General features: G+C 52.7%; 5 protein-coding genes across 5 annotated transcripts, besides 22 other annotated features; 3 read left to right on the forward strand and 2 right to left on the reverse strand.

The window, feature by feature from the left end:
- Nucleotides 1-382: 382 nt before the first annotated feature.
- PVX_084915 (hypothetical protein, conserved) lies at nucleotides 383-4,048 on the forward strand (the record flags this gene model as incomplete). Its single annotated transcript, XM_001616599.1, has 1 exon — nucleotides 383-4,048. One exon carries the CDS (start codon nucleotides 383-385, stop codon nucleotides 4,046-4,048), a length of 3,666 nt encoding a protein of 1,221 aa, XP_001616649.1.
- A 45-nt stretch (nucleotides 4,049-4,093) lies between these two features.
- Nucleotides 4,094-4,124: a microsatellite.
- A 137-nt stretch (nucleotides 4,125-4,261) lies between these two features.
- On the reverse strand, nucleotides 4,262-5,934 carry PVX_084920 (hypothetical protein, conserved; the record flags this gene model as incomplete). Its single annotated transcript, XM_001616600.1, has 2 exons — nucleotides 4,262-4,496; nucleotides 4,715-5,934. The coding sequence occupies 2 exons, from the start codon at nucleotides 5,932-5,934 to the stop codon at nucleotides 4,262-4,264; spliced, it is 1,455 nt and encodes a 484-aa protein (XP_001616650.1).
- A 472-nt stretch (nucleotides 5,935-6,406) lies between these two features.
- Nucleotides 6,407-6,432: a microsatellite.
- A 465-nt stretch (nucleotides 6,433-6,897) lies between these two features.
- Nucleotides 6,898-6,923: a microsatellite.
- Nucleotides 6,924-6,947: 24 nt separating this feature from the next.
- On the forward strand, nucleotides 6,948-14,206 carry PVX_084925 (hypothetical protein, conserved; the record flags this gene model as incomplete). Its single annotated transcript, XM_001616601.1, has 17 exons — nucleotides 6,948-6,973; nucleotides 7,124-7,359; nucleotides 7,465-7,714; nucleotides 7,824-7,903; nucleotides 8,082-8,149; nucleotides 8,339-8,563; nucleotides 8,754-8,830; nucleotides 8,940-9,059; nucleotides 9,214-9,348; nucleotides 9,707-9,841; nucleotides 10,041-11,452; nucleotides 11,596-12,413; nucleotides 12,781-12,873; nucleotides 13,039-13,274; nucleotides 13,409-13,826; nucleotides 13,929-13,973; nucleotides 14,144-14,206. The coding sequence occupies 17 exons, from the start codon at nucleotides 6,948-6,950 to the stop codon at nucleotides 14,204-14,206; spliced, it is 4,437 nt and encodes a 1,478-aa protein (XP_001616651.1).
- Nucleotides 7,405-7,433: a microsatellite.
- Nucleotides 8,622-8,645: a microsatellite.
- Nucleotides 11,271-11,296: a microsatellite.
- Nucleotides 12,121-12,145: a microsatellite.
- Nucleotides 13,747-13,781: a microsatellite.
- Nucleotides 14,012-14,035: a microsatellite.
- Nucleotides 14,207-14,259: 53 nt separating the features above from the next.
- Nucleotides 14,260-14,281: a microsatellite.
- Nucleotides 14,282-15,430: 1,149 nt separating this feature from the next.
- Nucleotides 15,431-15,461: a microsatellite.
- A 424-nt stretch (nucleotides 15,462-15,885) lies between these two features.
- PVX_084930 (hypothetical protein, conserved) lies at nucleotides 15,886-21,110 on the forward strand (the record flags this gene model as incomplete). The annotated part of the gene is made up of 3 exons (XM_001616602.1): nucleotides 15,886-18,615; nucleotides 18,761-20,780; nucleotides 20,944-21,110. 3 exons carry the CDS (start codon nucleotides 15,886-15,888, stop codon nucleotides 21,108-21,110), a joined length of 4,917 nt encoding a protein of 1,638 aa, XP_001616652.1.
- Nucleotides 17,362-17,396: a microsatellite.
- Nucleotides 19,682-19,718: a microsatellite.
- Nucleotides 20,479-20,506: a microsatellite.
- A 278-nt stretch (nucleotides 21,111-21,388) lies between the features above and the next one.
- Nucleotides 21,389-21,410: a microsatellite.
- Nucleotides 21,411-21,489: 79 nt separating this feature from the next.
- Nucleotides 21,490-21,509: a microsatellite.
- Nucleotides 21,510-21,695: 186 nt separating this feature from the next.
- Nucleotides 21,696-26,852, reverse strand: PVX_084935 (hypothetical protein, conserved; the record flags this gene model as incomplete). Its single annotated transcript, XM_001616603.1, has 2 exons — nucleotides 21,696-24,086; nucleotides 24,375-26,852. The coding sequence occupies 2 exons, from the start codon at nucleotides 26,850-26,852 to the stop codon at nucleotides 21,696-21,698; spliced, it is 4,869 nt and encodes a 1,622-aa protein (XP_001616653.1).
- Nucleotides 22,410-22,496: a microsatellite.
- Nucleotides 23,758-23,865: a microsatellite.
- Nucleotides 24,013-24,046: a microsatellite.
- Nucleotides 25,157-25,196: a microsatellite.
- Nucleotides 26,070-26,090: a microsatellite.
- Nucleotides 26,845-26,860: part of a microsatellite that runs on past the window's edge.

A 26,860-nucleotide genomic window follows, 5' to 3' on the forward strand; every position in this document is an offset into this window, starting at 1 on the left:
TTGTTTTTTTTTTCGCCCGTAAATGCCGAACTGGAGGAACGCCTCCCCCCGGGATGCTACTTTGGGGGGATGCAAAGTGGCGCTCCGAACCCCCCTGGAGTGTCCCCCCCACTGGCCAGTTCACCACTCAGTTTGGCGCAACGCCGTCATTGTGACGTGAGCGTGTGGGCACGGCTTAAAGACAAGGAGACGCGCAGGGGCTGTGAAGCGCACTCTCATGGTTGGCGAATCGGCACATGGCAGCGTCAGCCCCGCAGCGATGAACCGATGAACCGATGAACCGATCAACCGATCAACCGATCAACCGATCAACCGATCAACCGATCAACCGATCAACCGATCAACCGATCAACCGCTTAACCGCTCAACCGCGTAACACCGCATGGAGAAAGGCGGGAGGGCGGCAAAGCGGTCGCCGCGGACCGAGCTTAACGAAATTGATCGGGAGCTGTTCGGCGAGGAGGAGCTGGAGATCCTGCAGAGGGGACACGGGGGCAGCGATGAGGATCGTCAAAGCGATGAGGAGAACCTTGCGGACAGCGAACTGTTAGCGGTGAACCAAGAGGACTTTATCATCTTAGAAGGAGTCAGCAGCAATGAGAGTGCCACGAGTGGCCAAAGTAACGAGGGGAAATCCGACTCAGATGTGCAGCTCGTCCAGGAGGAGGCCTCGCCCAAGGCAGCAACCCCCCACAGGAAAGGCACCGCTAAGCAAAAGAAGCCCCTGGAGGAGGTCTCACCCAAAGCAGCAACCCCCCAGAGGAAAGGCACCGCTAAGCAAAAGACCCCCCTGGAGGATGCAGAGGAGCAGGAAAACCAACTCTCCAGCGAAAACGTGTGGAACTTCCTCCAACTGAGGGAAAAAAATATAAAAAAAAAAATTGAAGAAAATAAGCTAATCACGCACATGCTCTGTTGGGTAAGTCACCTGCAATTCTTAAACGAGACGTGCAACAACAAGTTTGCCCAAGCGTTAATATATTCTGTGTATGTGAATTACCAAAAGGGGAGAGACAGCAAGTTATATAGGGACCCGATCTACCTATTCATGTTTATAAAGAGTACCTTCGAACTTGTGCTTGATGGGAAGTCTTGGGTATCTGGAGAGCACCACGTGACGAGCAACCTTCGTGGATCCATCCTCTTCCGCTTGCTGCGGTGTATACAAAGGAGAAAGGGAAACAATATACTAATCAATTTAATTTTCATTTGCCTTTGTAGATGCCTAAATATCCCCAGCCGCATCTGCTTAACGCTGCCCGGCTTGAAAACCGAAATCGACGTTGGGCAGGATAAGCGGCTTTTGAAGAGGTGCTGTGGGGAATACCACGCTGACTTTAGCAGGAGTGTTTTTTACCGCCATTTTTTGAACTCGGTTAGCGAAGGGAGCAGCGACGAGGGGATCGCTGACGAGGATAACGTGGCTAGCTGTGCTGATGGAGGCCCCCAGGACAGCCGCAATAGCCGCGATGGGCGCGATGACGATGTGGTTCTTATCGAGAAGGAAGAATTCCTCCAAAGGGGGGTGAACAGCTATATGGGCACTTTCAAACAAGGGGAGAGTGCAAAGAGTGGGAAAGGCTCCAGAAAAGGGGTGAAAGACGAAACAGCCCAATTTAACATTTTCTGCGAGTGCTACTCCACCAGCTTCAACAAGTGGGTGTCCTTCTTCTTCTGCTTTAACGTTTATTACTTTAACTTTGTTAACTTTTCCAAATACGACAGCTCCGTTGCCCATGAGGATAAGGCGTTTCACATTTTGCTCCCCCTGCCCAAGAACCCCGAAGAGATAAAAACGTTCCGGACGCAGCGCAGGGCCGGCGCCCCGGGCGGCTTCGCGCGCGCGCTCTTTATGCGCAGGGGAAGCCGCGGCGAAAGCGGCAGTGATAGCGGTAGCGAAGTGGGCAGTGAAAACGACGGTGAGCGTGGGAGCGGCGCCCGAGTGGGGAGGGGAAGACGTCCAATAGATGGTCCACACAGTGGACAGAAGCATAAGGAAGAGAAGGAGGCGGAGGGGGAGGGCTGTGCGAGCACCCCGGAAAGAAGTAGCCCACCCTTGGGAGGACCCCTCCCCGCGGGAAGAGGCACCCCCTCGAGGAGCAATAACTTGGGTAACTCGAAATTTCAAATTTTGAGCGACGACCATGGGGGGAAGATGTACATCGAGAGGGACAACAAGTTTTTTATCGTCGACAAGAAGAGCAAGCGGGTGGTTCGGATTGCCTACCTGGAGACGCCCCCAGAGGGCTTCCACCAAGGGGGCGTCCATCAAGAGGGCGTCCATCAAGAGGGCGTCCATCAAGAGGGCGTCCATCAAGAGGGCGTCCATCAAGAGGGCGTCCATCAAGAGGGCGTCCATCAAGAGGGCGTCCATCAAGAGGGCGTCCATCAAGAGGGCGTCCATCAAGAGGGCCTCCACCAAGGGAGCTACCACCCGGAGAGCCTCCGTCAAGAGAGCTACCACCCGGGGAGCTTCCACACAGAAGGGAAAAAATCATCCAGGGGAGGTAGGCGGACGAAGGGGGGGCGGGAACCCCCCCTGTACGACTTCGAGCGGGAAGAAGAAAACAGCGAAATAGTCTACTCGCTAGCGAACATGTACAGCTCAGGGGGGAAGCGGAATTTGCTCCTAAACCAGATCAGGGAGTTGCGTGTAGCCAATAGCAAGCTACGGGGAGATGCCAACAGCGCCGGCATGGGGAGGGAGATGCTGGAATACGGGGAGATCACTTACGACAGAATGGCGAACCCTGTGAAGGCATCTTCACTCGAGGGGAAATACATAAAGACATTCATCAACAGCAGAGTGTATAAATTTCTCTACAGCCTGGACCATTACAATTTGTACTTGTGTATTAATCGGTACGGCGTCGTGCGGGATGTGAGTGTGCGGCATAAGTTGAGGTATAGCGGCGGGGGGAGCGGTCAGGGAATCGATCAGCGAGGCGGGCATCGAATTGGCCAGCGAAGCCGGGGAAACAGCAGCAATGCCATCATCAAGGGAGACAGCCACTGCAACGCCGTGAGGAACCACTTCCGACGACTTGCCTACCAAATTAACAAAAAAAAATACAATGACTTTGAACAGGCGCTTGACAAATTGGACGATGAGTATCTATACAACCTGTATGTAACCAACATGATACCGACGGAGAAAACAGATTTTCTCAAGTCCAGTTATTATATACTGAAATCCATGCTGAAGAAGAACCAGGTGATTTACCCGAATGTGCCCGTCGGGCTGTTCAAGGGGGAAAATGTCTATTTGAAGGAAAATTTTTACAACCTGGTGAGGAGGGAGTACCTGGAAAATAAGCACTACTACATTAGCGATGCGGAGAGGCCGCTGAGCTACGAGTTCGATGAGTACAGCAAGGTGAAGGTGCCGCTGTACGCGCAGTTTCAGCTGCGGAGGCGAGCAGAGGCGGCGGCGAGCAGAAGGGCGGAGACCGGCCTGGAAAGCGGCACGAACGTTGCGCGAAGTGGCAACAGCGATGGCAATGGCAATAGTAATACCAATACGGATCTCACGGAAGGGGCGGGCCCCCCCGGGGAGGAAGAAAACTTCGACTACATCTACAGCAGGAAGGACAAGCTGCACGTGCTGAAAACGAAGCTGTTTGCACACCTGAAGGCGAGCAACATCATCGAGCTGAACGACGAAGACGTGTGCATCTGCAACGTCAAACTGAAGTACGTCATTAAGCACCTGCGGGGAGTCATCCCCTACAAAATTGTCTACAACAACTCCTATTTTTTTAATAAATTTCGCAAAAGGCCAAATGTACCAACGGATGCTGACAAAATTATAATTAAAAAAAAACATATGCCACAATTTAAAAATCTGTACATACCACAAAAACAAACGCAGGATGAATTTTTACTAATTGATAAAACGAAGCAAATCAAAAACCTGTGGAAGGTACTCTGCAAGAGTATCCTCTACGAGCAGGTGAACAAGAAGGCCGTCCAGGACAGGGCCCGCGCCAGGGCCATTTACAGGATGAAGGAGTTCAACACGGACGTCGACCGGTACTTTCAAATTTGAGGCCGCCTCGCGGGATGCGCGCGCCGGCGAGGGGGTCATACGGAAGGGGCGCTTTCACCGTAGCGGTTCATACGAAAGCGGGCGTTCACCTGAACGGGTCATACAAATGTGGCGCTTTCACCTGAACGGGTCGTACATATGTGCGTTTTTTTTTTTTTTTTTTTTTTTTTTTTTTTCCGACTAGCCATTTCCAACCTGGTCAGCTAGCCGCCGCTACACGAGAATGCTATGAAACAGCGACAGCGTTATCGCGATGGCCTCCTCCGTCCGTATTGTCCTGGAGGTCTGGTGGGGGCACGTGTTAACGAATAGGTGGAACTTCTTCAGCATTTTGCTCAAAACTTTGCTCCTCTTCTCCACGGCGTAGCTTTTTTTTTTCTGCTCTTCGCGCTCCTTGATGAGCAGGTCCTCCAGCCCCTGCTTGTTTCCGAACACGATGAGGATGGAGCTGCGGTGGGGTGACAAAAAAGTGGGTGATCGATGGGGGGGCGATTGGTCGAAGCTAGCAGGGCTGCGCGGTTGGCATGTGTAAGCGTGTGAACGTGCACACTTGTGGGCTCCTGAACGTGTGAACGTACACACATGTAGGCACGTGAACATGCACATATGTGGGCTCCTGAACGTGTGAGCACACGTACACCCACTCGCGCGTGGCGGCGCACCCACCTGACTCCTCTGACCGCGTCGGCCACCTCTCCCATGAAGCGCCCCCGCTCGGAGGTGCCCACGATGTAGTCCACGTCCAGGTCAAAGACATCGCTCAGCCGTTTTAGCAGCTCGACGGAGTACCCCCAATACAAATTGTACAGCTTTGGAGTACCCGGGTTGATTAATTTTCCTGAAAATAAAACATCCGCATTTCTCCTCTGGAATAGGAGAAACGAGTTGGGATGAAACAGAACGGTCACTCTCGTCCCAATGTCCACGTGGTGAACGTTTTCTATATGTGCATGAGCAAACAACCCAACGTCCACAATGACTCCATTTGACTTCTTCTTTATTACAACTCCTTCGCGAAATGGAAGCCACTCATCGCTTCTCAAGTGATGGGGAGCATCCACAGGGTTCATTATCCCTGAGTGTTTTAAAAAGTGAGTTATGGGGAATAGGTGCTTCCTCAAATATTGGGGCGTCTCCAAATATTGCAAGTTGTAGTGTAGGTACTGACAAAGGTAGGAATATTCTGGGGGGGGGTTTTCTCCTTCTCCTCCTTCATGTGAAGATGACTGACTGATTGGTCTCTTTCGTTGATGATTGCTGCCATCCCTATCGCTGTGGGGGGTCTTCTCCCGTTCGTGCGTCTTCTGCGGGAGGGCAGTGCTATGGCTGGAGTTGCCCCTCTTCAGCTGCTGCTCACGCTGCTCATGCGAATCACGCCGCTCATGCCGCCCATCCCGCTCGCTCCCCATCTGGTCGTCGTATATGTACACCCTCGCGACCGCAAAAACGGTGAATATCCTCGCCAAGTAGCTCGTCAAGTAGGACTTTATTACGTCGCTCCTGTTGTTTATAATGGAGGAGGGGATGGCAACGCAAACGTCCACTTGTAAGTTCCTGCTGACGTTTGGTATTCTTTTCTCTATGCACTTCTTTATGTCTTCATTGAGTGCTGCCTGAGCCTTCTCGGGGCTCTTCCTCGTGCCATCTGCTTGGCGGGAAGCGGCGGTTCCCACCTCGTCAGACTGGTCATCCCTATCGGTATGCTGAGCATCTTCCGTACCGCTAATCTGGTCATCCTCCCCGCCGCCAATCTGCTCTTCCTCCTCGCCGCCAATCTGCTCTTCCTCCTCACCGCCAATCTGCTCTTCCCCCTTGGAGCGCTTCGCCTCCCCCTCCCTTGCCCCCTTCTGAATGAACCTCTTCGCACTCTTTCCCCTCTCCGCCATGACTCAGATAATCATCTTCTGCCCTCCGCCCGCGCAGAAGTACACGTATCAGCCTTGAAGAGGTGAAGGTCCTCAAGAACGCCCATGTGGAAGCCCTTGAGGAGGTCCTTTTGAAGGCGCCCTCGTTTATCCCTCGTTGGGCCTGTCCTCCTTGGCTCACTCGCAAGCAGTTAAGCCAAATGGTGGGGGTAAAATTTTCCGCTCCCAGCTGCTCGGTTGGGAAAAAAAAATAATAAAATAATAAAAAAACGAACAAATAAAAAAATAAACAAATAAACAAAACAAACGAAACAATTGCAAAACAAAATAATTGCAAAAAAAAAGCGAATCAAACGGGGGCCGAGAGAACGCGGCGAGGGAGGCGCCCACATATACATCCTCATATGTACCCACATCTACATCCGCACATACCCAGTTATACATTTTAGGCACCCATGCATGCACTTGGTGGGGCGCGGCACTTCCCAGGGGGCCGCTTTTTCCCAATTGCGCTGTCCCGTAATGCACACGGAGAGAGGAGTTTTTTCCCCCCGTAAGGGGTGCAATAAGGAAGCGCATGCGGTCGGTGTGGAGGACACACAGGGAGGGGGGAAAGAAGAGAGAAAGAAAAAAAAAAAGGACCATTTAAGGCCGACCATTAGGACACACATAAGGTTTGTGCATGCGCCTAAGTTGAAAGGACCCCTTGTTGAGGAGGAAGCATTCCACACGTTTCATCGCAGGCGAAGTGAAGAAAATAGCACCGCGGGGAGAAGCCCACCGGCTAGACATCCGAGCGACCGCCGTGTCCGACGAGAGAGGCAAAATAAAAAGTGCCGCCAGGAAAGTTCACCCAGAGGGGTGGAAAAAAAAGGGAAAAAGGCACCCATAAGGGAAGAAGGAGCGGCAGCAGCGGAGATAGCAGTAGTAACGGCGTAACGCTTCTGCAAGCACGCACATCCTCGTGATCGCGCAGCATCTAACACTGTCAGCTTCCCCACTGCGCTACCCCCCGGAAGGGTTGGTCCTACACGATGGAGGCCCCCAAGGAAGAGGAGGAGTACACAATGCGGCAACATGAGAGAAAAAAAAAAAAAAAAAAAAAAAAAATCAGCGCAAAATTGTGTAAACGTTTGCAAACTTGTGCAACCTTGCCGCAGATGCAGTGGCAACAGTGGACAGCCTCCCCACCGATCCGCTCTCCCCACAGGGAATACCTGAAGCTCATAAAATGCTCGAACAACGTCGAGTTCAAGGCGAACGAAGAGATAGACGCGCTGGAAATCTGCATGGAGAAATCCATCAATTTAAAAATTCTTCATTTCTTTGTTAACATAAAGGAGCTGTATTTGGTAAAAAATAACATCTCGGATGTAACCCCCTTGCTGGAATGCTCAAATCTGAGGGTCCTATTTTTGCAAATCAATCGGATCAGGAGCGTCCTAGGTAAGGAGTAGAGGGGGGGGAGAGGTATCCCTCTGTTCTTCTACTTATTTACCGCTCCCCATTTACCGCTTCGCATTTACCGCTCTGTGCCCCCCTCCACCGCAGGGCTGGGGAAGCTGAAGAAGCTGGAGAAGCTGAACCTGTTCAGCAACGAACTGACGGAGAGCGGCATCGACCTGGGAGAGAACAAGCAGCTCCTCTACATCGACCTGAGCGACAACGCAATAGAAAGCATCGACTTCTTCTGGTGCACCACCTCTTTCGTCCACATCAATTTGGCGAACAACCGGATTCGAACACTGGACCCCCTTCGCAACAATGCAAATTTGGAGCACCTAAATGTCAGCGGGAATAGGTTCGCCACGCCCCCAGTTCAGCAGATAGGCAGTTACGCCGATTCGCAGCTGCGCCGATCGGTTTGCTGCCATTCGCCGCTAATCTGCCGACCTCCCCCCCCTTGGAAGGCTCGAACGCTTTGAAGACGTCCAGGCGCTGCGCCTGCTGCCGAACGTTAAGGAGCTCTACCTCAGTTCGATCTACTACAGTAATGGCGCGCGGGTGGAGAGATATGAGGTGGCGCCATCCGCGGTGTAATGGCGGCGCCCACGCTGTGCTATCCACGCTACGAAGTCGCCGCTTCCCAACCCACGGTGTGCTCCACCCTGCGAAGTCGCCGCTTCCCATCCCACGGTGTGCTCCACTCTGCGGCCCGCCCCCCTCAGGAAGCAACACTCTGGTGGAGAGCCTCCTCTACAAGCACTACTTCTGCACCAACTTCCCAAATTTACGGGTAGGGGTGAAATGGCGCCCAGGCGCTGCGCGTGGTTTGTTCTGCCGTTGTGGTGGGTGGACGGGGAAGGAGATTGCCTTCGATAAGGCTCCTCTTCGGTGTGCTTCTCCGGCTAACCGGCCTGTCCTTCTGCTGCTACTCCTCCTCCTCCTCACCGCCGCCGCCCACATGTCTGCTACCCCCTACCAGATACTGGACCACCAAGTGGTGAGCAGCGAAGACAGAAAGCTAACCGCGCAGGACATGGAAACACTGAGGAGCCTCTCCGACTGCAAAATTAATTTCATCGAAGAAAAGTATAAAAGGGAAAAAAACCACCTCCTGTTTATAAACAACAAAAATTTATTTTACTTGAATGAGGTTTTATGGCCAATTCATTTTTACTTCAACATGGAGGGGACTCCCCTGGATGAGGTAAATTTAATGCTATTCATTTGGGGCGCATGGGCGCACCTTCTTGAGGGTCTTTTTTTTATGTCCCTATTTTATATGTGCACAATTTGGACAAAACTGCCTGAACGGTTCAGGCAAAAAGTTTATCTTTCAAATGGACACCTGTGAATGACTTCTCCTTTTTTTTTTTTTTTTTTTTTTTTCTGAAAAGGGTGCCCAGGGGGAACACGAGCGAATGGAGGAGATAAAACGGGAGGTATCCTTTTTTCTCAGCGCGTACACCTCCAGGTGGGGCTGTCAAGAAGGTGAAGTGCAGCAAGTTTGGGAACAACATCGCGCTTTGGATCCCCCCAAATGGGAACCCCCCTAATGAGAGCTTTCCCCTCCCGCCCCTCAGATTTAACTACATCATGCGGAGGCTGAAGGAGGAGCGAGACCTGCAGATAAAATACGTGTCCACGTCGATGAGTTCCTATTTTAATGTTTTCTTCCAAGTGGTGACGAAGCAGCAGGCAGAGTGAGTCCCCTGGAAGAGCGGCTTGTCCCCCCCTCTGTGCAAAGATCAAGCTGTGCATCTCCTCAGCTGTTGGCTTGATAGTGCTCAACGGAAAAGCATGCTTTGATTGGAGGGGGGATAGAAAGACATCCTATTGGGGGTCTCCCCTGCGCAGGTACAGCCAAGTGGAGGAGCTACTCAAGCGGAACTTCAACGCGGAGGCGCTAAGGAGCTACTTTGTGGAGGACATAAAAATTGAGAGCATCGTAAAGGTGAAGAAGCTCAACCATGGCTGCCTGGACGCGTTAATGTGAGTTGGACTGGCGAGAGCGGGCGAAAATGGCCGAGAATAGGCGAGTGCCTTCCAGAAGGGCACAGTTCCGACTGCTCTCTTCCCCTCATTTGTTACTTTTTCATTAATCTTTTCGTTCATTTTTGGTTATTTTTTCTTCCCTTTTCTTCCCTTTCCCCCGCAGCGAAGGCCACCTGAACAGCGTGGTTTATAAAAAAAATCTGCTCTTCCTGCACCCGTACAACTAGTAATGCCACAGAGGGGGGGCGGCAAGAGAGCGGCAGAAATGAGGAGATCACGGAGCGCGTCGTTGGTCCTCCCCTGTTCCCTCTGCACCACTGCCCCACTGCACACACGGCCAATCACCCCCCCCCAGCTGCAAAATTGACGACCACTTCGACTTTGAGGAGAAGGAACTGGTGGTGGAGGACCCGGAGAGGAGGAAGTTCTTCGAGAGGAACTTCGTCTGCTCGTGCCGCAGCCTGAGCCACGTGTTGAAGACGGCCATCAGGTACGTGTGGGTGGCGGCTCGGCCGTTACGCTGCGATGTGGTTGCTTCGTGTAGACGCTGCGATGTGGTTGCTTCGTGTAGACGCTGCGATGTGGTTGCTTCGTGTAGACGCTGCGATGTGGTTGCTTCGTGTAGGCGCTGCAATGTGGTTGCCCCATGTAGACGCTGCACATGGCCGCGCTCCGCTCCCCCCCCGCAGGACGTTCCTCTCGGAGGATCAGGACGACTTGGTGCACCCAATCTACTGCAGAAGCAAGGGGGGGGCATCTCCATCCGTGGGAGCATCTCCCTTCGCGTCCTTCTCCCCCCACGGGCACCCCCCCGCAACGGAGGTGCACCTGAAGAAGAAAATTGTGAGGAGCAAACGGTTCGACTTCCCCCCAGTGCGCATATACGTGGTGGAGAGTTACTTCTTCCCGAACGAGCACAGAGAAGTGACGGCCTACAGCTCTTCCGGGGGGCGGGAGGACACTGAAAGGAACGAGGATAACAAGTTTAAAATATTTTACACGCAGCCGAGGCACACCAACTTGAAGTTCATAGTCAACGTCAGTCTGGTGGGTAGCAGCACAACGGTGGGTAGCAGCACAACGGTGGGTAGCAGCACAACGGTTAGTGGCATCTCAACGGTTAGTGGCATCTCAACGGTTAGTGGCATCTCAACGGTTAGTGGCATCTCAACGGTGAGCAGGGGGAACTCCCTCACGGGGGCAGGCGCAGAAGAAAAGAAGCAACAAAAAAAAAACTTCCACTTGGACTTCCTAAATTGTGTGAAAGTACAAAACACGGTGGACGCCCCAAATGAATCACATGCAAAAAAAAAACTTAAAACGGATTTCTACGAGTCCCTTTTAACTTTCAATTTTATAAATTTCTTTTACGTCACCAAGTACTTTATTAAGCTGAGCAAAATCATTTGTGAGATTAAGAAGTGCGTGTCGGGTCTTTTGGCGAGGAGGAACTTAACGCACCTGCTGCAGTTGCGCGCCAAACATTTCCAGGACAGATTGGAGGTGACTTTGCCTGAGCATGTTCATGCGTTGGAGGGGAAGAGGCTGGGCCTGGTCCGCCTCGTCAGAGGGTCATCTGAAGCGGGCGATTCGTTTGCAGCTGCGCAAGACTCAACTGCGGAGAACGCCGAAGCGGAGGCCCTACACCTCGGCAGCTTCCACTTGCACAAAATAAACCTGCGAGTCATACGGGACACTTTTAAAAATTTAAAAAAGCTCTGCCTAGTCAATAACAACATCAGCGACCTGGGTGCGTTTTTCCAGAGTGGGGATGAGGACATTGCTTCTTTACTGCACCTCGACCTTTCCTTTAACTGCATCTCGACCCTTGCCCCGATATGTAGCAAATTCAGAAAGTTAGTGCACCTGGATGTGTCCTTCAACTGCATTTCTGATTACGTCGAAATTGCCATGTTCAGTCGGAGCCATAAGGAGGTGGAGTCCCTATCCCTGGTTGGCAACTCCCTCTATGTTAAACCCTCACACTATGCGTATGTCCACCGGATTTTCCCTCGCATGGTTTGGCTCAACGGGGTGCGCGTGGCGTCCAGCGGGGAGTTCCGCTTGGAAGCGCACGCGGTCGAGGGCCCCTGGGGCGGCGGTAAGGCATTAGAAGTGGCGTGGCGGTGTAGCTGCGAAGCGGCGTAGCGGCGGAGCATCGGCGTGGGAGGTGCTGGTGGACTAAGTGCTGCACTTCACTGTTCTCCACCCAACACATGCGCCGCTCACCCCCCTTGTGTGCAGCCCCGAGCAGCGGCGACCTCGCCGCCATTCCAAAGGAGCCCAAGTGCAGAGATTACCTCATCAAAGTAGAAGCAGTGAATATGTCGGGCCTGTACACCCCGCTGCCGCTGTTCGATTTCTCCCTTTTGCCGAATTTGAAAATGCTAAACTTGGCCAACAACGGAATGGATGATGCGGACGAGCTGAAGCTTCCAATAAGTTTACGCAAGCTGGACGTACGAAACAACCGATTGAGATTCCTCAACTTTTTAAAAAGAAGTAACTTAAAAATTGAAATCCTCATTTTGGACCGAAACGATCTTGTAGACATCGATGTGGTGGACTCACTCAAACATTTAAAGGTGCTCAGATGTGCCCACAACAAATTGAAGACCATTCCGTTGATGCAGCATGCACAGCTGGTTGAGCTGAACGTACACAATAATTTTATAAAAGATATTAGCCACTTGGTTCTGATGAGAAAAAAAAAGTGCCTAAGGTGCATCAGCATCTATAATAACAGAATAAACTTCCCCAATTTGCAACTGTACCTTATGCACACGTTCAGAAATTTGATCCTCTTAAACGATAGCTACGTAGAGAGAGGAGATCATGTGGATTCTTTTTTTAAAAAAATTTATACCCTTAACGTCTTCCACGATTTGTATAAGCTTTTTCCTCCCTACACCTCCTTGCGGACCCTCGAAATTAAAAATTTTAAAATTCGCAGCATCATGTTTCGCATCAGCAATGAGGACTTCGCCCACTTGGAGCGCCTCGACTTGTCCAACAACTTCCTCAGCAGCATCTCCAACGTGGGCCCGCTGGACGCCCTCAAGGTGGGCTGGCCCGCCGGTGCGGCGCGCCGTTCTTCCCACCGTTCTTCCCACCGTTCTTCCCACCGTTCTTCGAATTGCTTTTCCCCCTTTTCTTCCCCTTTTTCTTCCCCTTTTTCTTCCCATCGTTTTTCCCATCGTTTTTTTCATCGTTTTTCCCATCGTTTTTTTCATCGTTTTTCCCATCGTTTTTCCCATCGTTTTTTTCATCGTTTTTTTCATCGTTTTTTTCATCGTTTTTTTCATCGTTTTTCCCATCGTTTTTCCCATCGTTTTTCCCATCGTTTTTCCCATCGTTTTTCCCATCGTTTTTTTCATCGTTTTTTTCATCGTTTTTCCCATCGTTTTTCCCATTTTTTCCCCCCCGCAGGTCCTCCTCCTGAACAACAACAAGCACATCAGCGACGAGTCCTTCGCGGGGCCGGACGGCAGGAACGTGCTGGACTCCTTCAAATCGCTGGAGGTGGGGTTGGCAGTGATGCCAATAAGGAGTAGCAGGAACACCTGGCATTGCCCATAAGAAGCGCTAACCACATGGAGCACTGTCCACATGATGAGGGGGTGCTCCGCCTCTCCTCCTTCGCTTCTCCTTCCCCACTTCTCCTTCCCACGTCTCCCCCCCGCTCAGCAACTAGACATCAGCGCCTGCACTCTGTGCAAAACGGACTTCCTCAGCAAGTGCACCAATTTGAAGAAGCTGCAGAGCCTCAATTTGGAAGGAAACAACATCCACTCGGTGAAGAGCCTCTCCCACTTGGGGGGTCTCCTCCACTTAAACTTGGCGAACAACAAGGTGTCGAAGATTTGCCCCGATTCGTTTCCCCCCCAGCTGCAGCGGCTCAGTCTCTCCAACAACCTAATCAGGTGGGATTGAGCGGAGCGGTGGGCCAGTCTGGCGGTCAGTCTGGCGGTCAGTCTGGCGGTCAGTCTGGCGGCATCCCCCCACGCGATGGTTACACACCGTCCCACCACCTCACCGCTTCTCCACCCCCCTGTAGGAACCTCGCCCCGCTGCGCTCACTGCAAAACTTGGAAGACCTGGACCTGCGCGTCAACCGGATCGACAACGTAGAGGAGTTCACCTCGTTAAGGGACCTCCCCAAGTTGAGGATCCTTTACCTAAATGGAAACAGAAAGATAAAGGAGCACTTCCCAATCATCAGGAGCATGCTGAAGCAGGTGGGCACCTTCGACGATAAGATTGTGAGGGAGCACGACGAGATGGTGCAGCACATGGCGGAGAAGAGGGAGTGCGCCGGGGGCGGTCAGGAGGCAAGCGCGAAGGAGGCCACAAAGGACGCCACAAAGGAAGCCGCTAAGGAAGCCGCTAAGGACGCCGCTAAGGACGCCGCTAAGGAAGCCACTTGGGATACCCATAGGGAGGCGCCCAGAAAAGGGGTGGCCACCCGCGCGCAGGTGAGTTGCCCCCCCAAGGGAAAAAGTCCTTCCCCATATGCTGGCGTTCCAATGTCCGTTCCTACCACATATGCACCCCCCCCTTTGATGCTTCCCGTGCAGACCAAGCTGCAGCGCCCCCCAAAGAAGAAGGACTCCTTCGATGAGGTAACTTCAACCAATGGAAGGGGAAAACGGGACTCCTGCTCCTCCCAGTTTGACGCCCCAGCACATTCGTGTGTCCCACTTGATGGGCAGGTGTGAAGGTCCGTCCAGTTGGCCCATCCGTAGAGGCAATGGAAAAGATTTTTTTTTTTTTTTTTTCTTTTTCCCTTTAGCGAGTTAAGAAAGACAGCTTCACCGTTATAGGTAAACGTGCAAGCAGAAGTGGCGATTACTAAGGGGGGGCTGCCTCCCATCGCAAAAATCCCCCCCAGAAGCACCTGTTTTTTTGCAAACTGGAAGAGGCACATTTGTTTGGGGCTGTCCTTCACAGTTGTCACCTCGCCACGCGAGAGGGTATGCACAGAATGGCCCATCAAATGTGGACTAGCTTTTTTTTTTTTTTTTTTTTTTAAAAACGCCATTCAAGCATATGCAAACAAATTAACCCTCGCTGTGGTTATTTCTCCTGCGCAGAGTGGTGTCTTTTTTTCCGTTTTTTTTTTTTTTTTATTATTTTTCCCTTTTTGCTATTCGTGGGGGGTTCACTTGGCGCCTTAAGGTGCTGAGTTGAATGGCCTTTTTCGGTGAAGCTTCAAAGGGTAGGATAATTGGCAGACGCGACGGTAAAAAAATGGGAAGGGCGCAAGTGGGTAGAAGCAAGTGCCTCTCCATTCTTCTCCCCAAAGTGGGAAGGAAAAACGGATGGGGCGGCAACACCAGGGTGAACAGATTCGCGCGGTCATTCGGAGACGCAAAAGGTTGTCCGTTTTTTTACCATTTTTTTCCCTTCTCCTGTCGCCATCGCTGTATAATCGCCATCGCCGCATAATCGCCACCGTTGGTCCTTCCCTTTTCATAAGGCGAGCAGGAGGACCTCCCTCAGCAGGCGCCTGCGCTGCAACAACATGCCATTATAGAAGACCGTGCTGTGTGCCTCCCTTCGCTGCATAACTTGCGTGGCAGGTCGAACCCTTCTGGGCGAGGCTTCCCTTGGAGGGGGTGCCAGACGGATGGGCGCAGAAACCGACCCCTGGCCGCCTGTACATACATAAGCGTAACTGCAGTGCGTTTCTGCTTTGCACACGTGAGGTGGGAATGGGACGGGGACGCGGGTGTTCCGTGGGTGTATATGAATAGGTACACGCATAGGTACACACATAAGTACAGGCACATGTGCGTGCTTTTTATTTTTTTACTTCCATACGGTTAAGCGAACAATTAAAGGAACGGCTACGTGAAGGCCATCCCTTTCGCGGCGAATCCGGGAAGGCCTAGCTTCCCCTTCACATGTTAAAAAAGAAAAAAAAAAAAAGGGGCAACTGCGACTGCTAAAAGGGCGACTGCTTAAGGGCCAAACGTGAATCAGCAACATTTCGCCCTCCGAGGTTGGAGTGGCTGCTGAAGGGAATAAAATAATTCCAGCACACCAGGGGGAGGCCTCCAACCCAAAGGATTGCAAACAAGCGTGCACGCAAAGGGGCTTCTCCGTCAGGCGGAGCTTCACATTTGCGCCGCTTCACACTTGCGCCGCTTCAAACTTGCGCCGCTGCAAACGCATGCGGACCTACGTGCTTGCTCGCGCTGAGTAGCGAACTGCAGGAAGGGAACGCCGCTTTAATTTTTTTTTTTTTTACCGCCTGAGAGAAGCCACCAAGGGGTCTCTTATCACTCGAGAGGGACAGCCAATACCCAACGTATGATCCACTGCATACACGTCGTTTTCACCCCCAAGCGGATGTGTTTCCCCCCTTCCGTGTGGGTTTCCCTCCTTGTGGGTTTACTCCCTTGTGGGCTTCCCTCCTTGTGGGCTTCCCTCCTTGTGGGCTTCCCTCCCTTGTGGGTGATTACCTGAGGGAGAATTGCCACGCCGCGCTCAGGCGAGATTCCCGAGCGTGCATATAGAGGGTATCCCACCATGGAGGGGGGGGAGAGTCGCCCGGCCCACCTGGGGCCCGCGAGTGGGCCGGAAGAACTGCAGGAAGGACTGCTGGAAAGGCAGGGAGCGATTGAGCCGACTGCTGCAGTTCCCCCGCAAAGTGCACAGGCGCTCTCCCCGGAGCACCAGCAGATAGTAGACGCCCTATACGACACCTGGTCGAACGACCAGGAAAGGAGAAAGGAGTCCGAGCGAATCTTGAGTGAGTGCGAAAAGGGAGAGCAGTTCATTTTGTACCTCCTAGACATATGTTGCCTCAGAGAGGTGCACAACAATGTGAGGAAGCTGGCCATCATTTACGCGAAAAATTTGGTGAGTCGTTTCTGGAGCTGCAAGGACCTCTTCCACTTTAGCAGCGATGTTAAGAGAATGGTGAAGGAGAAAATCTTGGCCATCCTGGCCAACCGGAGCACCGTCAGCGACTACTACAAGGAGCTATCCACCCTGCTGAGGAAGGTGGCCCGATACGAGCTGGTCCATAACTACCCCCAGCTGCTGCAGTTCTTCCTTCAGGAGTTGAGTGCGCGTGGGGAAGGGGCTAACCCGGATGGCCACTCGCCCTCGGATTGCCGCTCCCCCGCGGATGACCTCTCCAGCCTGTACACCCTGATGTACCTGCTGCACAAGGTGCTGCGGGAGCAGTACAGCAAGAAGCTGCTGAAAGACAAGAAGGAAACCTTCCACATCTCCCAGAAATTTATCGACTGCCTCTACCCCTTCTGGGAGAACCACCTGAATGTGCACTTCCAGCGCAACCTGAGCGAGGCGTGCATGTGTGGCAGCGAGGCCACGTGCAACAAGTGCTATGGGGAGTACAGCGCTGTGATGGAGTTGGAGGGGAAGCTGGCGTTCGATTGGAAGAGGACGCTCTCTCCGAAGATGGCGCTCTCCCCGAAGAGGACTTCCCCGCCAGGGGTGCGTTGCGCGGAGTGGGTGCCCGCGGAGGGGGTGCCCGTGGAGGGGGGGAGGACCAGCAGCAGCGTTGACGGGGGCGAGTCCAGCGACGTGCATGGCTCGGGGAGGGGCGACGCGTACTGCTGCCGCTTTAACGCCGAGAGCGACAAGAAGGTGAAGATCCTCAAGTTCGTGGACAGCATTCTGCTGAACTTGATAATCAGTCGGGATGACGTCCAGAGAGAGCGGGGGCGAACCCGCGGGGGGGGGCAGAGCCCCCAGGAGGGAGGTCCCTCCCAGGAGGGGGGTCCCTACCAAGAGGATGGCCGCTTCCCGGATGGTCACTCCCCACAGGATAACCGCCCCCCGGATGGCCGCTCCCCCCCCGATTGCGGGCCCACCCTGCGGAAGAAGCCCTTCCTGGACTGCCTCGCCAACAAGACCGTCTTCTACCTCAAGTTCGTGCGGAAGGATTCCCCGGTGTACCACCAGAAATATTTGAAGTTCCTGCTGAACAGCTTCCTGCACATCATAGAGTTTCAGAGCGACCTCCACGAGTATGTAAAGAAAGACACGACGGAGCAGTTCATCTGCCTCTTCCTGAAGAAGCATCTACATCTGCACCTGCGTAAGGACCTGCATCTAAGCAACGACTACTACGACAGCACGTTCGTAGACATCATAAACATCTGCATCAACATCCTGCGGAGTCTCTTCTACCACTTCTGCCTAAGCCAGTACAATCTCATTAAGCAGAAGAAGGTTCGGGAAAATTACCTGACGGTCAAGAATATGATTAGCAGTTCGAGCAGCTTCTTTGAAGGCTGCCCAGAAAAAACGGATTTGCAAACAAAAATTATTAACACGTTGGTGGTTAATATTAATAATCTGGAGAGTGAAAGCAAAAAAGGGAAAGCAAATAAGAATTACTCCTTCAGAGACATACTGACGTACATCCGGGAGGAGGTCAGATACGCGCTGACTAGCGATGAATACATTTTAATGCATAACCAGAAGGCTCTAGAGATTTTTGAGTTCTTAAGAACGCACTGCATCAACATGTCCGCTGAGCAAATCATGGACGTCATGCTGAATGTTAAGGACAAGGATGGATACGAAGTGGAGGAAAATATTTTCTACTCATCTGCAAGAGAGTGTATAATCGAAATAGCATCTGAGCCTTTTCTCTTTTCCATTTTTAGCCACTTTTTTGAGCCCTTAATTAACTCCCTACATAATTATGCTCACATGATTAAGTCTGTGCCGGATAAGCTCAAGGATCTACAGGTTCCTGATTTTTCAGAAGCGATTATTGAGCTCGATGGGTACCTAAACATCTACTGCTTGCTGTATTCCTCTCTACATAAGAAGATCAAAGCGGAGCATATCCTCTGCATGATTAACTTCTTCACCGACTACTTGTCCATTGAGCTTACGCACCCCTTGGTCAGCTACCGAATCGCCTCGATCCTCAAAGTGTGGCTTAAGAACTACAAGGCCTCCTTCCCCTTCATTGACGAAGTGGCAGTCCTCATTTTTGAGAACATCCGCTTGCTCTGCATGCACTTGTCCCCCAAGTGCGTCGTGGGTTCTCTGCTCCGCGCCCCAGGCGTGAGCGGTGTTAGCGGTGTTAGCAGCGTTAGCGGTGCGCCGCCAGAGAACCACTACGCCGCTCAGTCCGCCAACTTCCTCCCCCTCGTCTTCTTCAAGTTCGTCTGCTTGTTCAGCTACATTTTCAAATATGAGTACGTCTACGAGAACCACGACAGTATTAACGAGATCCTGGTGGGCCCCCTCATCAGTCTGCTCACTCAGGTGCGTCGCAAGCGTGTGGTGCAAACAAGCGGCACCCTCGTGTGCAATTACATTCCGCGATTCGCCCATAACGCGGCTTCGTCCCCCATAACGCGGCTTCTTCACTCATCACACCGCTTTACCGCTTCACCACTTCACCTCTTAGATCGCGTACCCCAAGAGCATCCAGAAGGTCCTGCAGATCCTCAGCCACATCGTCTTCCTCAGCAACAAGGAAAAGGACATCACCATCTTCAAGGACAACTACCACTTCCTCCTGGACCTCTACAGAACCAGCAACCTCTCCATCAAGGAATACATGCTCAACATCCTCGTGCAGATTCTCAACAAGAATTACGAGGTGGGTTGCGGCCTCGTGGAGTTTGCCCCCCACGCGGGGGCTGTGGACTCTCCCTCCATGAGCACCCGGGGCGATGACAGCCACGGCCAGGGTAGATTCCAACAAGGCGGTTTCTCACAGGGGGGCTTCCCACAAAGCGGCCTCTCACAGGGGGGCTTCCCACAAGGCGGCCTCTCACAGGGGGGCGACGACTGTGTGCTCTTCCACTTCAGCTTCGACGTAATAGCGTACACCATCCTGGGGAGGAGGGCCGCCGAGCAGGTTTCTCCCCCCGGCGAGGGTGGGCAGCACCCACAGGAGAGGCAGCCCCCATTTGACGGACTCGACCAACTCGAGCGACGTAACCTGCGAGGAGACCACTGCCAACGCCCCCCCCGGCTAGCTAACAGCGAAGTAAATTTGCACGTGGACCAAACCATCAGCGACAGCTTCTACACCCTGTGGCTGTGCAACCTGAAGATTATCTCGAAATTATTCCCCGCAAAGAACGAGGAGATAGTGAAGAGGGTGTGCTCCCTGTATGTGCGGACGACCCACGTGATAAGCGAGCACTTCAAGAGGAAGGTCTCCAGCGAGACGACTCGCGAAATGAGCTGCTCCTGTTTGGATGTCCTCATGGAATATATGTGTCTCTTCATCCTTCACGAGAAGCCAAATTTTTACTTAACCTACGAGGCAGTCTCCACCAGCGTGCTGACCAACGAACTGTTGAGGCCGCAACTGCTAGCCATTGTTAGGAACAATTTCACCCTGGGTGATGAGGGGAACACGGAGAGATGCATCTACCTCCTCCACGTGTGCATGGGTTTGTATAAAAACAGACTGAAAGAGGACATGCCTGTTCTTTACCACCACGTGGCCAGCTTTGTGGTCATATACCTGCTGAAGGTGGTGTTGAAGTACATGGGGAAGTTCTTCCCGGTGTGCACGTGCTTCGAGGGGTCGCCCAAAGGGGGCAGCGAACGGGGAAGTGAAAAGGAAAACTCGGGGCATCTACATGGGGATAACCCCGCAGAGCTGCTCCCCCCAGCGGAGGGACACTTTCCAAAAGCGGAAAAGGAAGAGGCAAGCCAGCAAAAGTTCATGACGCACAGCGAAAGGCAAACGAAGTACATACACGAAAATGTAGTGTCGTATCAACGCGAAGAAAGCTTCGATGCCCACTTTGGCCTCCTCCAAAATGATTTAAAGCAACTGCTAGGGATGGAATACCTACAGGACTACAACCTCGGAGCGGTTTTCAAAAATTATAACTTCAACACAGTCAACGAGGATAGCTTCTCCTATATAAACAAGCACACGGTGCTCACGCTGATAGCTATTTTGTCCCTATACGAGTCTAACCTACTGCACTACATTTTAATTTGTTTCCTGGTGTACTTCCGGATCAACGTGCCGCTACTCCTGTCCTCTATCTTTTACCAAGCTCAGTACATACACAACAAGGGCGTCATGATGGCACTCCTTCTCTTCATCTACATACTTACAGAGAATTACCTTTTTCGTGACTTTGTTCCTTCCCTTGTTAGATCCCACTTGCTAACCTCCTGCAGTAGTAGCAGCCCCTACCTGGAAGAGCTCCTCTACGATAGGAACAAATGCTCCGACTTCTTCGCCTGCACAGGGGAGGACTACACATTCCTCATCATACAGCTTCTTAAACTGATCAACACCATGCTGAACACGAGCAGGGACATCTACATTGAGATGAAGAACATCCTGCACCTGAACACCGCTTCGTCCAACTTGAGCGCGACGAAAATGTACCACTCCGCTGGCTACAACAGCGTCATGCGCGGGGTGCTCAAGCACGACGACCTCCCGGGTGAGGCTGCGGAGCGGTAGTGGCTGCGAAGGGGCAATAGCTGCGAATCGGCAGTGGCTACAGAGCGGTAGTGACTGCGAAGCTGTTTCTCCGCCCACACACAGTGACTCCTTTTGGCTGCCATTCAACAATCCGTTTCTATCATCGCTTCCATCCCCCTCAGGCGTGTGCAACAAAGCCCTCGACAACGTCCTGACCTTCCTGCGGGACGTGAAGGACCTCGACGACCGGAACGCCACAAGCGCCATCGTTAACTACCTGCGCGAAAACGTGGAGGGTATGAACGTCGCCCTCGTCGACATGTACAAGAAGTACCTGGGGTATCAATAGGGGGCGACCCCCTAACCCCCGTGCGCAGTTGGCACGAATGGACGCCCCTGTGAGAAGAGGTCCCTTCGTGGAAACCATTTCGGGTGCAACGCGGAGAGCGAAATGGGAGAGGCACCGCGGGGCAGGACTACACATGTGTGCGCTCGTACGTGGACACGGGCCGGCATGGGGAAGACCGAACTGGAGGAGGAGCCAAGAAGAGGTGGAGGAGCCAAGAAGAGGTGGAGGAGCCAAGAAGAGGTGGAGGAGCCAAGAAGTGGTGGAGGAACAAAGAAGTGGTGGAGGAACCAAGAAGTGGAGGAGGTGTGCCCCTGAGAAGCGTCAAAATAGTGAAGGCGTATCGCGAAATGGTGAAAGATAACGTGTTGTAAGGAGGGGAAAAAAAAAAAAAAAAAAAAAATTAAACATAAATAGCTAGCCAGCTAGCCAATTGCTAACAAAATGTGCCACACATGTCCTACCACCTGAACGGTGCAGGGAAAAAAAAAAAAAAAAAAAATTAAACATAAATAGCTAGTCAGCTATACAAATGCTAAAAAACCAGCGCCACGTTTCCCACCGCGCGCCCGCTACGGGGAACAAATATCAGTTGCCCACGTCTTCCAGCTCGCCGCACTCGCACACGGTGCACCAGTAGTAGATGTACAGGAGCTGCAGAATGATGAGGTTGTTGGCTTTCTCTTCGTCCGCGCGCTGCTCATCTTGGCTAACACTTTGGGGCCCCCCCTCGGTGAGGCTTGCCGGGCATGAGGAAAACGGTACGGTGTTGCTGAAGAGAAAGTCGTCGTCCATATGGAGGAAGAAACACATGTGAGGGTTGTTTCGAAAAAGGAATTTTACAATTTTGTTGGACGCCGAAGCCATGGGAGGGGGATTCATAAGCAAGTGGGACTGAATGTAATTTACAAAAATATTTTCGAAATTTTTTTTATTTTTAAATTCAGTTATGTAATTAATTTTGTTTTTTTTCCGTTTCATTACGTCGAAGATGGGTATGTTAATATCGACGAGGGCGAAGTGGAAGATCCTTTTGTGGTCACTTCGCTTGTCCCCCCTACGTTCGTTTCCCCCTCCCCGTGGTGACAACTCCAATTTTATGAGAAAGATTATCGTGTGCCTTTTATATTTATTCATCGCTTTGTAATTTATGAGCCTCCGTATGTTTGTATTTTTTTTTAAGTCAATGAAATGGGAGTATGGCGCGGAGAGTGTGTGCCTTCCCTGTGTGGGTGCATCTGTGTGTGGGTCTTCCGTGTGGAGGTCTCCTGTGTGTGGGTCTTCCGTGTGGAGGTCTCCTGTGTGTGGGTCTTCCGTGTGGAGGTCTCCTGTGTGTGGGTCTTCCGTGTGTGGGTCTTCCGTGTGTGGGTCTTCCATGTAGAGGTCTTCCGTGTGTGCATCTCCTGTGTGGGGGTCTCCCTTGTGCGCATCTCCTGTATGGGGGTCTTCCGTGTGCTCTTCCCCCCCTTGCGAGAACACACTCCTGCCAATGTTGTACAGGCGCGCCGCCCCCCGCTGTGCATAGCTGTGCAGTGTTAAGCTGTAGGTACCGTCGGCGTAAGTTTCATTCGTTTTCTTTTTTAATTCATTTACAATTTTATTTAAAATTGTTCTTTTCCCCCTCGCGTTAGATCCCCTTTGTTTTCCATGTGCACCATTTGTGTGATCGTCTCCACATGTGCCTTTTTTTTTAATCCTTTTTTTTTTCGACTTGTTTGGACATGTCTCCACGTCGTGGTTGGGGCACTTAAATTTGTCGTCTCCCCGCTGGTGGGCATTCGGGTCATTCGTATCCCCCCCCTTCTTTGCCCATCCTCGTTTGCAGGCCCCCTGCGCGTCGCGCAGTTTTCCCCGCACTTCTAACCGCGCTTCTGACCGCTCCACTAACCGCGCCCCTGGGCTGCCCCTCCCCGCCGCATCTCCGAAACGGTCGGCGAACGAACTCAAGAAGGACATTTTTTTTTTCCGCGCGCAGGTTAGCGAAAAGTTGAAGAGCGCCACGTTGTGCTGCCCCACGAACTGCTGGACGTACCTGCACACAACGGAGGACATGAGTCCTTTGCAAAAAATGTAATTTATAAATATGTGGTCGAAGCGGTACCCCTCCCGGAGGTACAGGACGGTGTGCCGGTCGATGACCTCGAATCGGTCGTTGTGCAGGAGGAACTTCTCCAGGTTTTTCCTTTTGATGTCCAAAATGAGTACCATTGGGGGGGGAGAGGCAGCCGTGGAAGAGACGGAGGAGGGGGAGGCGGCTCCCCTGCTTCTTCTTCCTCCTCCTCTTCCGCTTCCTCCTCCTCTACCGCTTCCTCCTCCTCTACCGCTTCCTCCTCCTCTACCGCTTCCTCCTCCTCTACCGCTTCCTCTTATGCTGGTCGCCCTCCCCTTCCGTGACCGCGTGGAAACTCCCTCCTTAGCAGGGCTGCCCAATTTTCGAATGATTTTTTTAACCTCCCTATCGTAAGCAAACATCTTCACTTCGTTTAAGGTGCCCTTCGTGTCCTCCTCGGTTGGCGGCCCCTTCCTATTGCTAACTTGGGAATGCAAAAGGGTCATCATTTTGATAAGTGCTTGGACGTCGCTGCGGAAGTGGTTGTACTTGGTATGCAGGTTGAGCAGCTCTCCGTTTGTTCTCCCCCTCGACGAGATATTATGGGTGTCTTCTTCTCTCCTAACCGGTCCACCATTTTTCAAGTAATTTTTAATCGCAAGGGGGGTCCCCTTTCGGAGGTCTCCTTCTGCCCCTCCCCTGCTTAGTACCTCCTCCAACTGCAGCCGAACTTCGTCCGTTATTCTGTAGGCCTCCTTCACATTGGCCAATTTTTCAAAACCGCTAATTTTATTTTCGAGCAGTATCTGTGCTCTCCTGAGTTGCTTGTCTCTCGTGTAGACCCCTTCGTTTATGCCAGTCTGCGTGGGTGTGCTGCCGTAGTGCAACCGGAATCTTCTCCTGATGGTTTGCACCTCCTGGTAAGCGGCCTGTGCAGGGAGTGGCAGTGAAAGTGGAAGAGGAAGAGGAAGAGGAAGAAGAAGAAGAAGGAATGTATACGCACGTGCGTGGAGGAGACGCACACCTAAGCGGCCGTGGCGGTGCCACGTCATATGCATGCCCCGTTTGGTAGTACCCAGTTGGGCACTCTCACATAGTGCTTCCCCCCTGCCACTCACCTGCAAACTCTCATACAAACGCTGAGCCTCCCTCTCCTGCCGCCGCACATAGCGCACGTAATAGAGGAACAAGTCCCCCCTCGTGTGATACTTGCTAACCGTCTTATTCAAATCCGCCTCCTTCAAATTTATCTCGTACCGTTTTAGCTGGTCAAAGCTACTTTCCATTTTTCCACCCCTCAGTTGGAGGAGACTATATATGATTGCCTGGCTGAAGGTGCGGGCAGCTTCTTCTTCCTTTTGATTCTCTGCGTTTAGCTTTTGCTCCTCTTCGTTTTTGGAAAGTACCTTCCTAATGATGTCCGTGCATTTGGTCGTTGCTTCCTCCGGGGGGGGTGCGCCGCTCATTTCCACGCCGCTCATTCCCACGTCGGTTATTTCAACTTCTGCACCTTTCTGCGCCTCCCCCGTGGCAGGCTCACCTGCAGGAGGACTCCTCCCCCCCGATGCTTCTCCCCCCTCAGGTCCCGCTTCAACTCCCCCCTGCCTCGCTTCTTCCACAGCGGATGTGTCTTCCTCCACCTCCACCATTTCCACAGTTCCCTCTGCTGGCCCCTCTTCTTCCCCATGCTGCTCCTGTTTTTCCGTTTGGCCTTCCTCCCGTTGGCCTTTTCGGCATTCCGCGGGGCCTGCTTCGTCCCCTTCGCCTGCTTTGTGTGATTCTTTCGGTTCCTCCTCCTTCACTTCTGTCACTTCTTCCTTCTCTTCCTCCTCTTTCACCTCCTCCTCTTCCTCCACTTCCTCATTCACCTCCTCTTCCACCTCCTTCACTTCTGTCACTTCATCCTTCTCTTCCTCCTCTTCCACCTCTTCTTTCACCTCCTCCTCTTCCTCCACTTCCTCATTCACCTCCTCCTTCACTTCTTCCTCTTCCACTTCTTTCACCTCCTCCTCTTCCTCCACTTCCTCATTCACCTCCTCCTTCACTTCTTCCTCTTCCACTTCTTTCACCTCCTCCTCTTCCTCCACTTCCTCATTCAGCTCCTCTTCCTCTTCCTCTTCTTCCTCCTCCACTTCCTCCCATTCCTTCCCCTTTCCGGGTGCCCCTCCACTAGGGCGAACCTCCTGGGGACAATCCGAGACGTCTGGTGTCTCCAAGTCAGCGTCTGGGGCGAACTCTGGTGGCCCCCAATTGTAGGAGGAGTGGTCTGAGGGGATGTCTCCTTCCGAACGGTCTAGCTTGCCTCTTTTCAGCTCCGTTACGGGTGGTGCCTTTTCTTTGTTGACGCACCGATGAGTGTGGCAACTTCCCCGGTGAGAGTATCCCCAAGGGTACTCATCTGAGTGGTCCGCTTGCCAATAGGTTGCCCCTCCGTCTGCCCCTTCGTCTGCCCCTTCGTCTGCCCCTCCGTCTGCCCCTTCGTTTACCCCTTCGTCTGCCCCTCCGTCTGCCCCTCCGTCTGCCCCTCCGTCTGCCCCTTCGTCTGCCCCTCCGTCTGCCCCTTCGTTTACCCCTCCGTCTGCCCCTTCGTCTGCCCCTCCGGAGAGCCCTCCGAGGAGGTCCCCCAGGGGAGGGGAGTACCCCGCGAAGATGCCCCTTCTGTGGAAAATTAAAGTTTGGCGCGAATGCAAAAAGGAATACAAATGCTTGAGGCAATAATTGACGTTTACAAAGTAATTAAGGAAAGAGTCAGAGGGGGGGTTACGTGTTCGTTGGTATTTAACCAAGGAGGTGAATATCTGCAGTTCCTTCTTGGCCAGGGCTAGGTGGTCCCTCTGCGTAGGAATGGGAGTATCCTCCTCAGGGCAAGCACAAGCAGCACAGGTGGTTGCACTCTCGGGGGGGAAGTGACGACCGAAACAGGGCAAGCAAACGAAGGGGCGCAAATGAATCAAATTAGTGAAAGTGAAAAAACAGGACATGCACATGGGTTTGATTGCAAAGATGGAGGGAATTATTTTTTTTAATTTCCCCATTTGGGTGTCCTCCGCACAGAGGATGCAGTTCGCGGTGGGCTGGCCCCGCAGGCAGGTCTGCCAGCAGTCGCCGCCGCAACTGGTTGGTTCTCTCTGCGGGGGGGTGTCCTTTCCCAGGAAGGCGCTGCTGAATGGGAAGTTGCTCTCGAGGGGATTTTTCCAGTCGGCGTGTTTCCAGTCGGCGTGGGGCTCTGGGCTGGGACTCCACCGGCGAGAGTTGCCTCGGTGAGGGGGTGAAGTCCACTGCGCATCGGCTGTCTCGCGTTTCCTCCTCGTCTTCTTCGCCTCCCTCGCAGTAGTGCCCCTCCTCCAGTGATCCTTTTTTTTCCCCCTCGTCGGTGCGCGTTCGCTCTGGTCGGTGTCTGAGCCTGCGTGGTTTGTCCTTTCGAGGCGTTTGCTCAGCCTGCAGGGATGTTTCCTTCCCTTTTGCCTTCGTTTTTGCTTTTCCTTTTTGGCCCTGCTTGTGAAATGGGCGGAGGAGCCGCTGCCCGTGTTGGAGGAGCAGGAGGGTGAGGAGAGCCCCCCATAGTCCTTGCCCCGTAGAGATTCCTCCCCCGAAGAGAAGAGCAAGTCTTCCGCACCCGACTTGGAAGAGTCGCTCGACAAAATGCCGTGTCTATCGTTGAGGATTTTCCTCAGCAGGGCGTATTTCTCCGGCATGGCGGTAC

This window comes from Plasmodium vivax, chromosome 13, assembly GCF_000002415.2.
Source record: "Plasmodium vivax chromosome 13, whole genome shotgun sequence".
Classification (NCBI taxonomy): domain Eukaryota; phylum Apicomplexa; class Aconoidasida; order Haemosporida; family Plasmodiidae; genus Plasmodium; species Plasmodium vivax.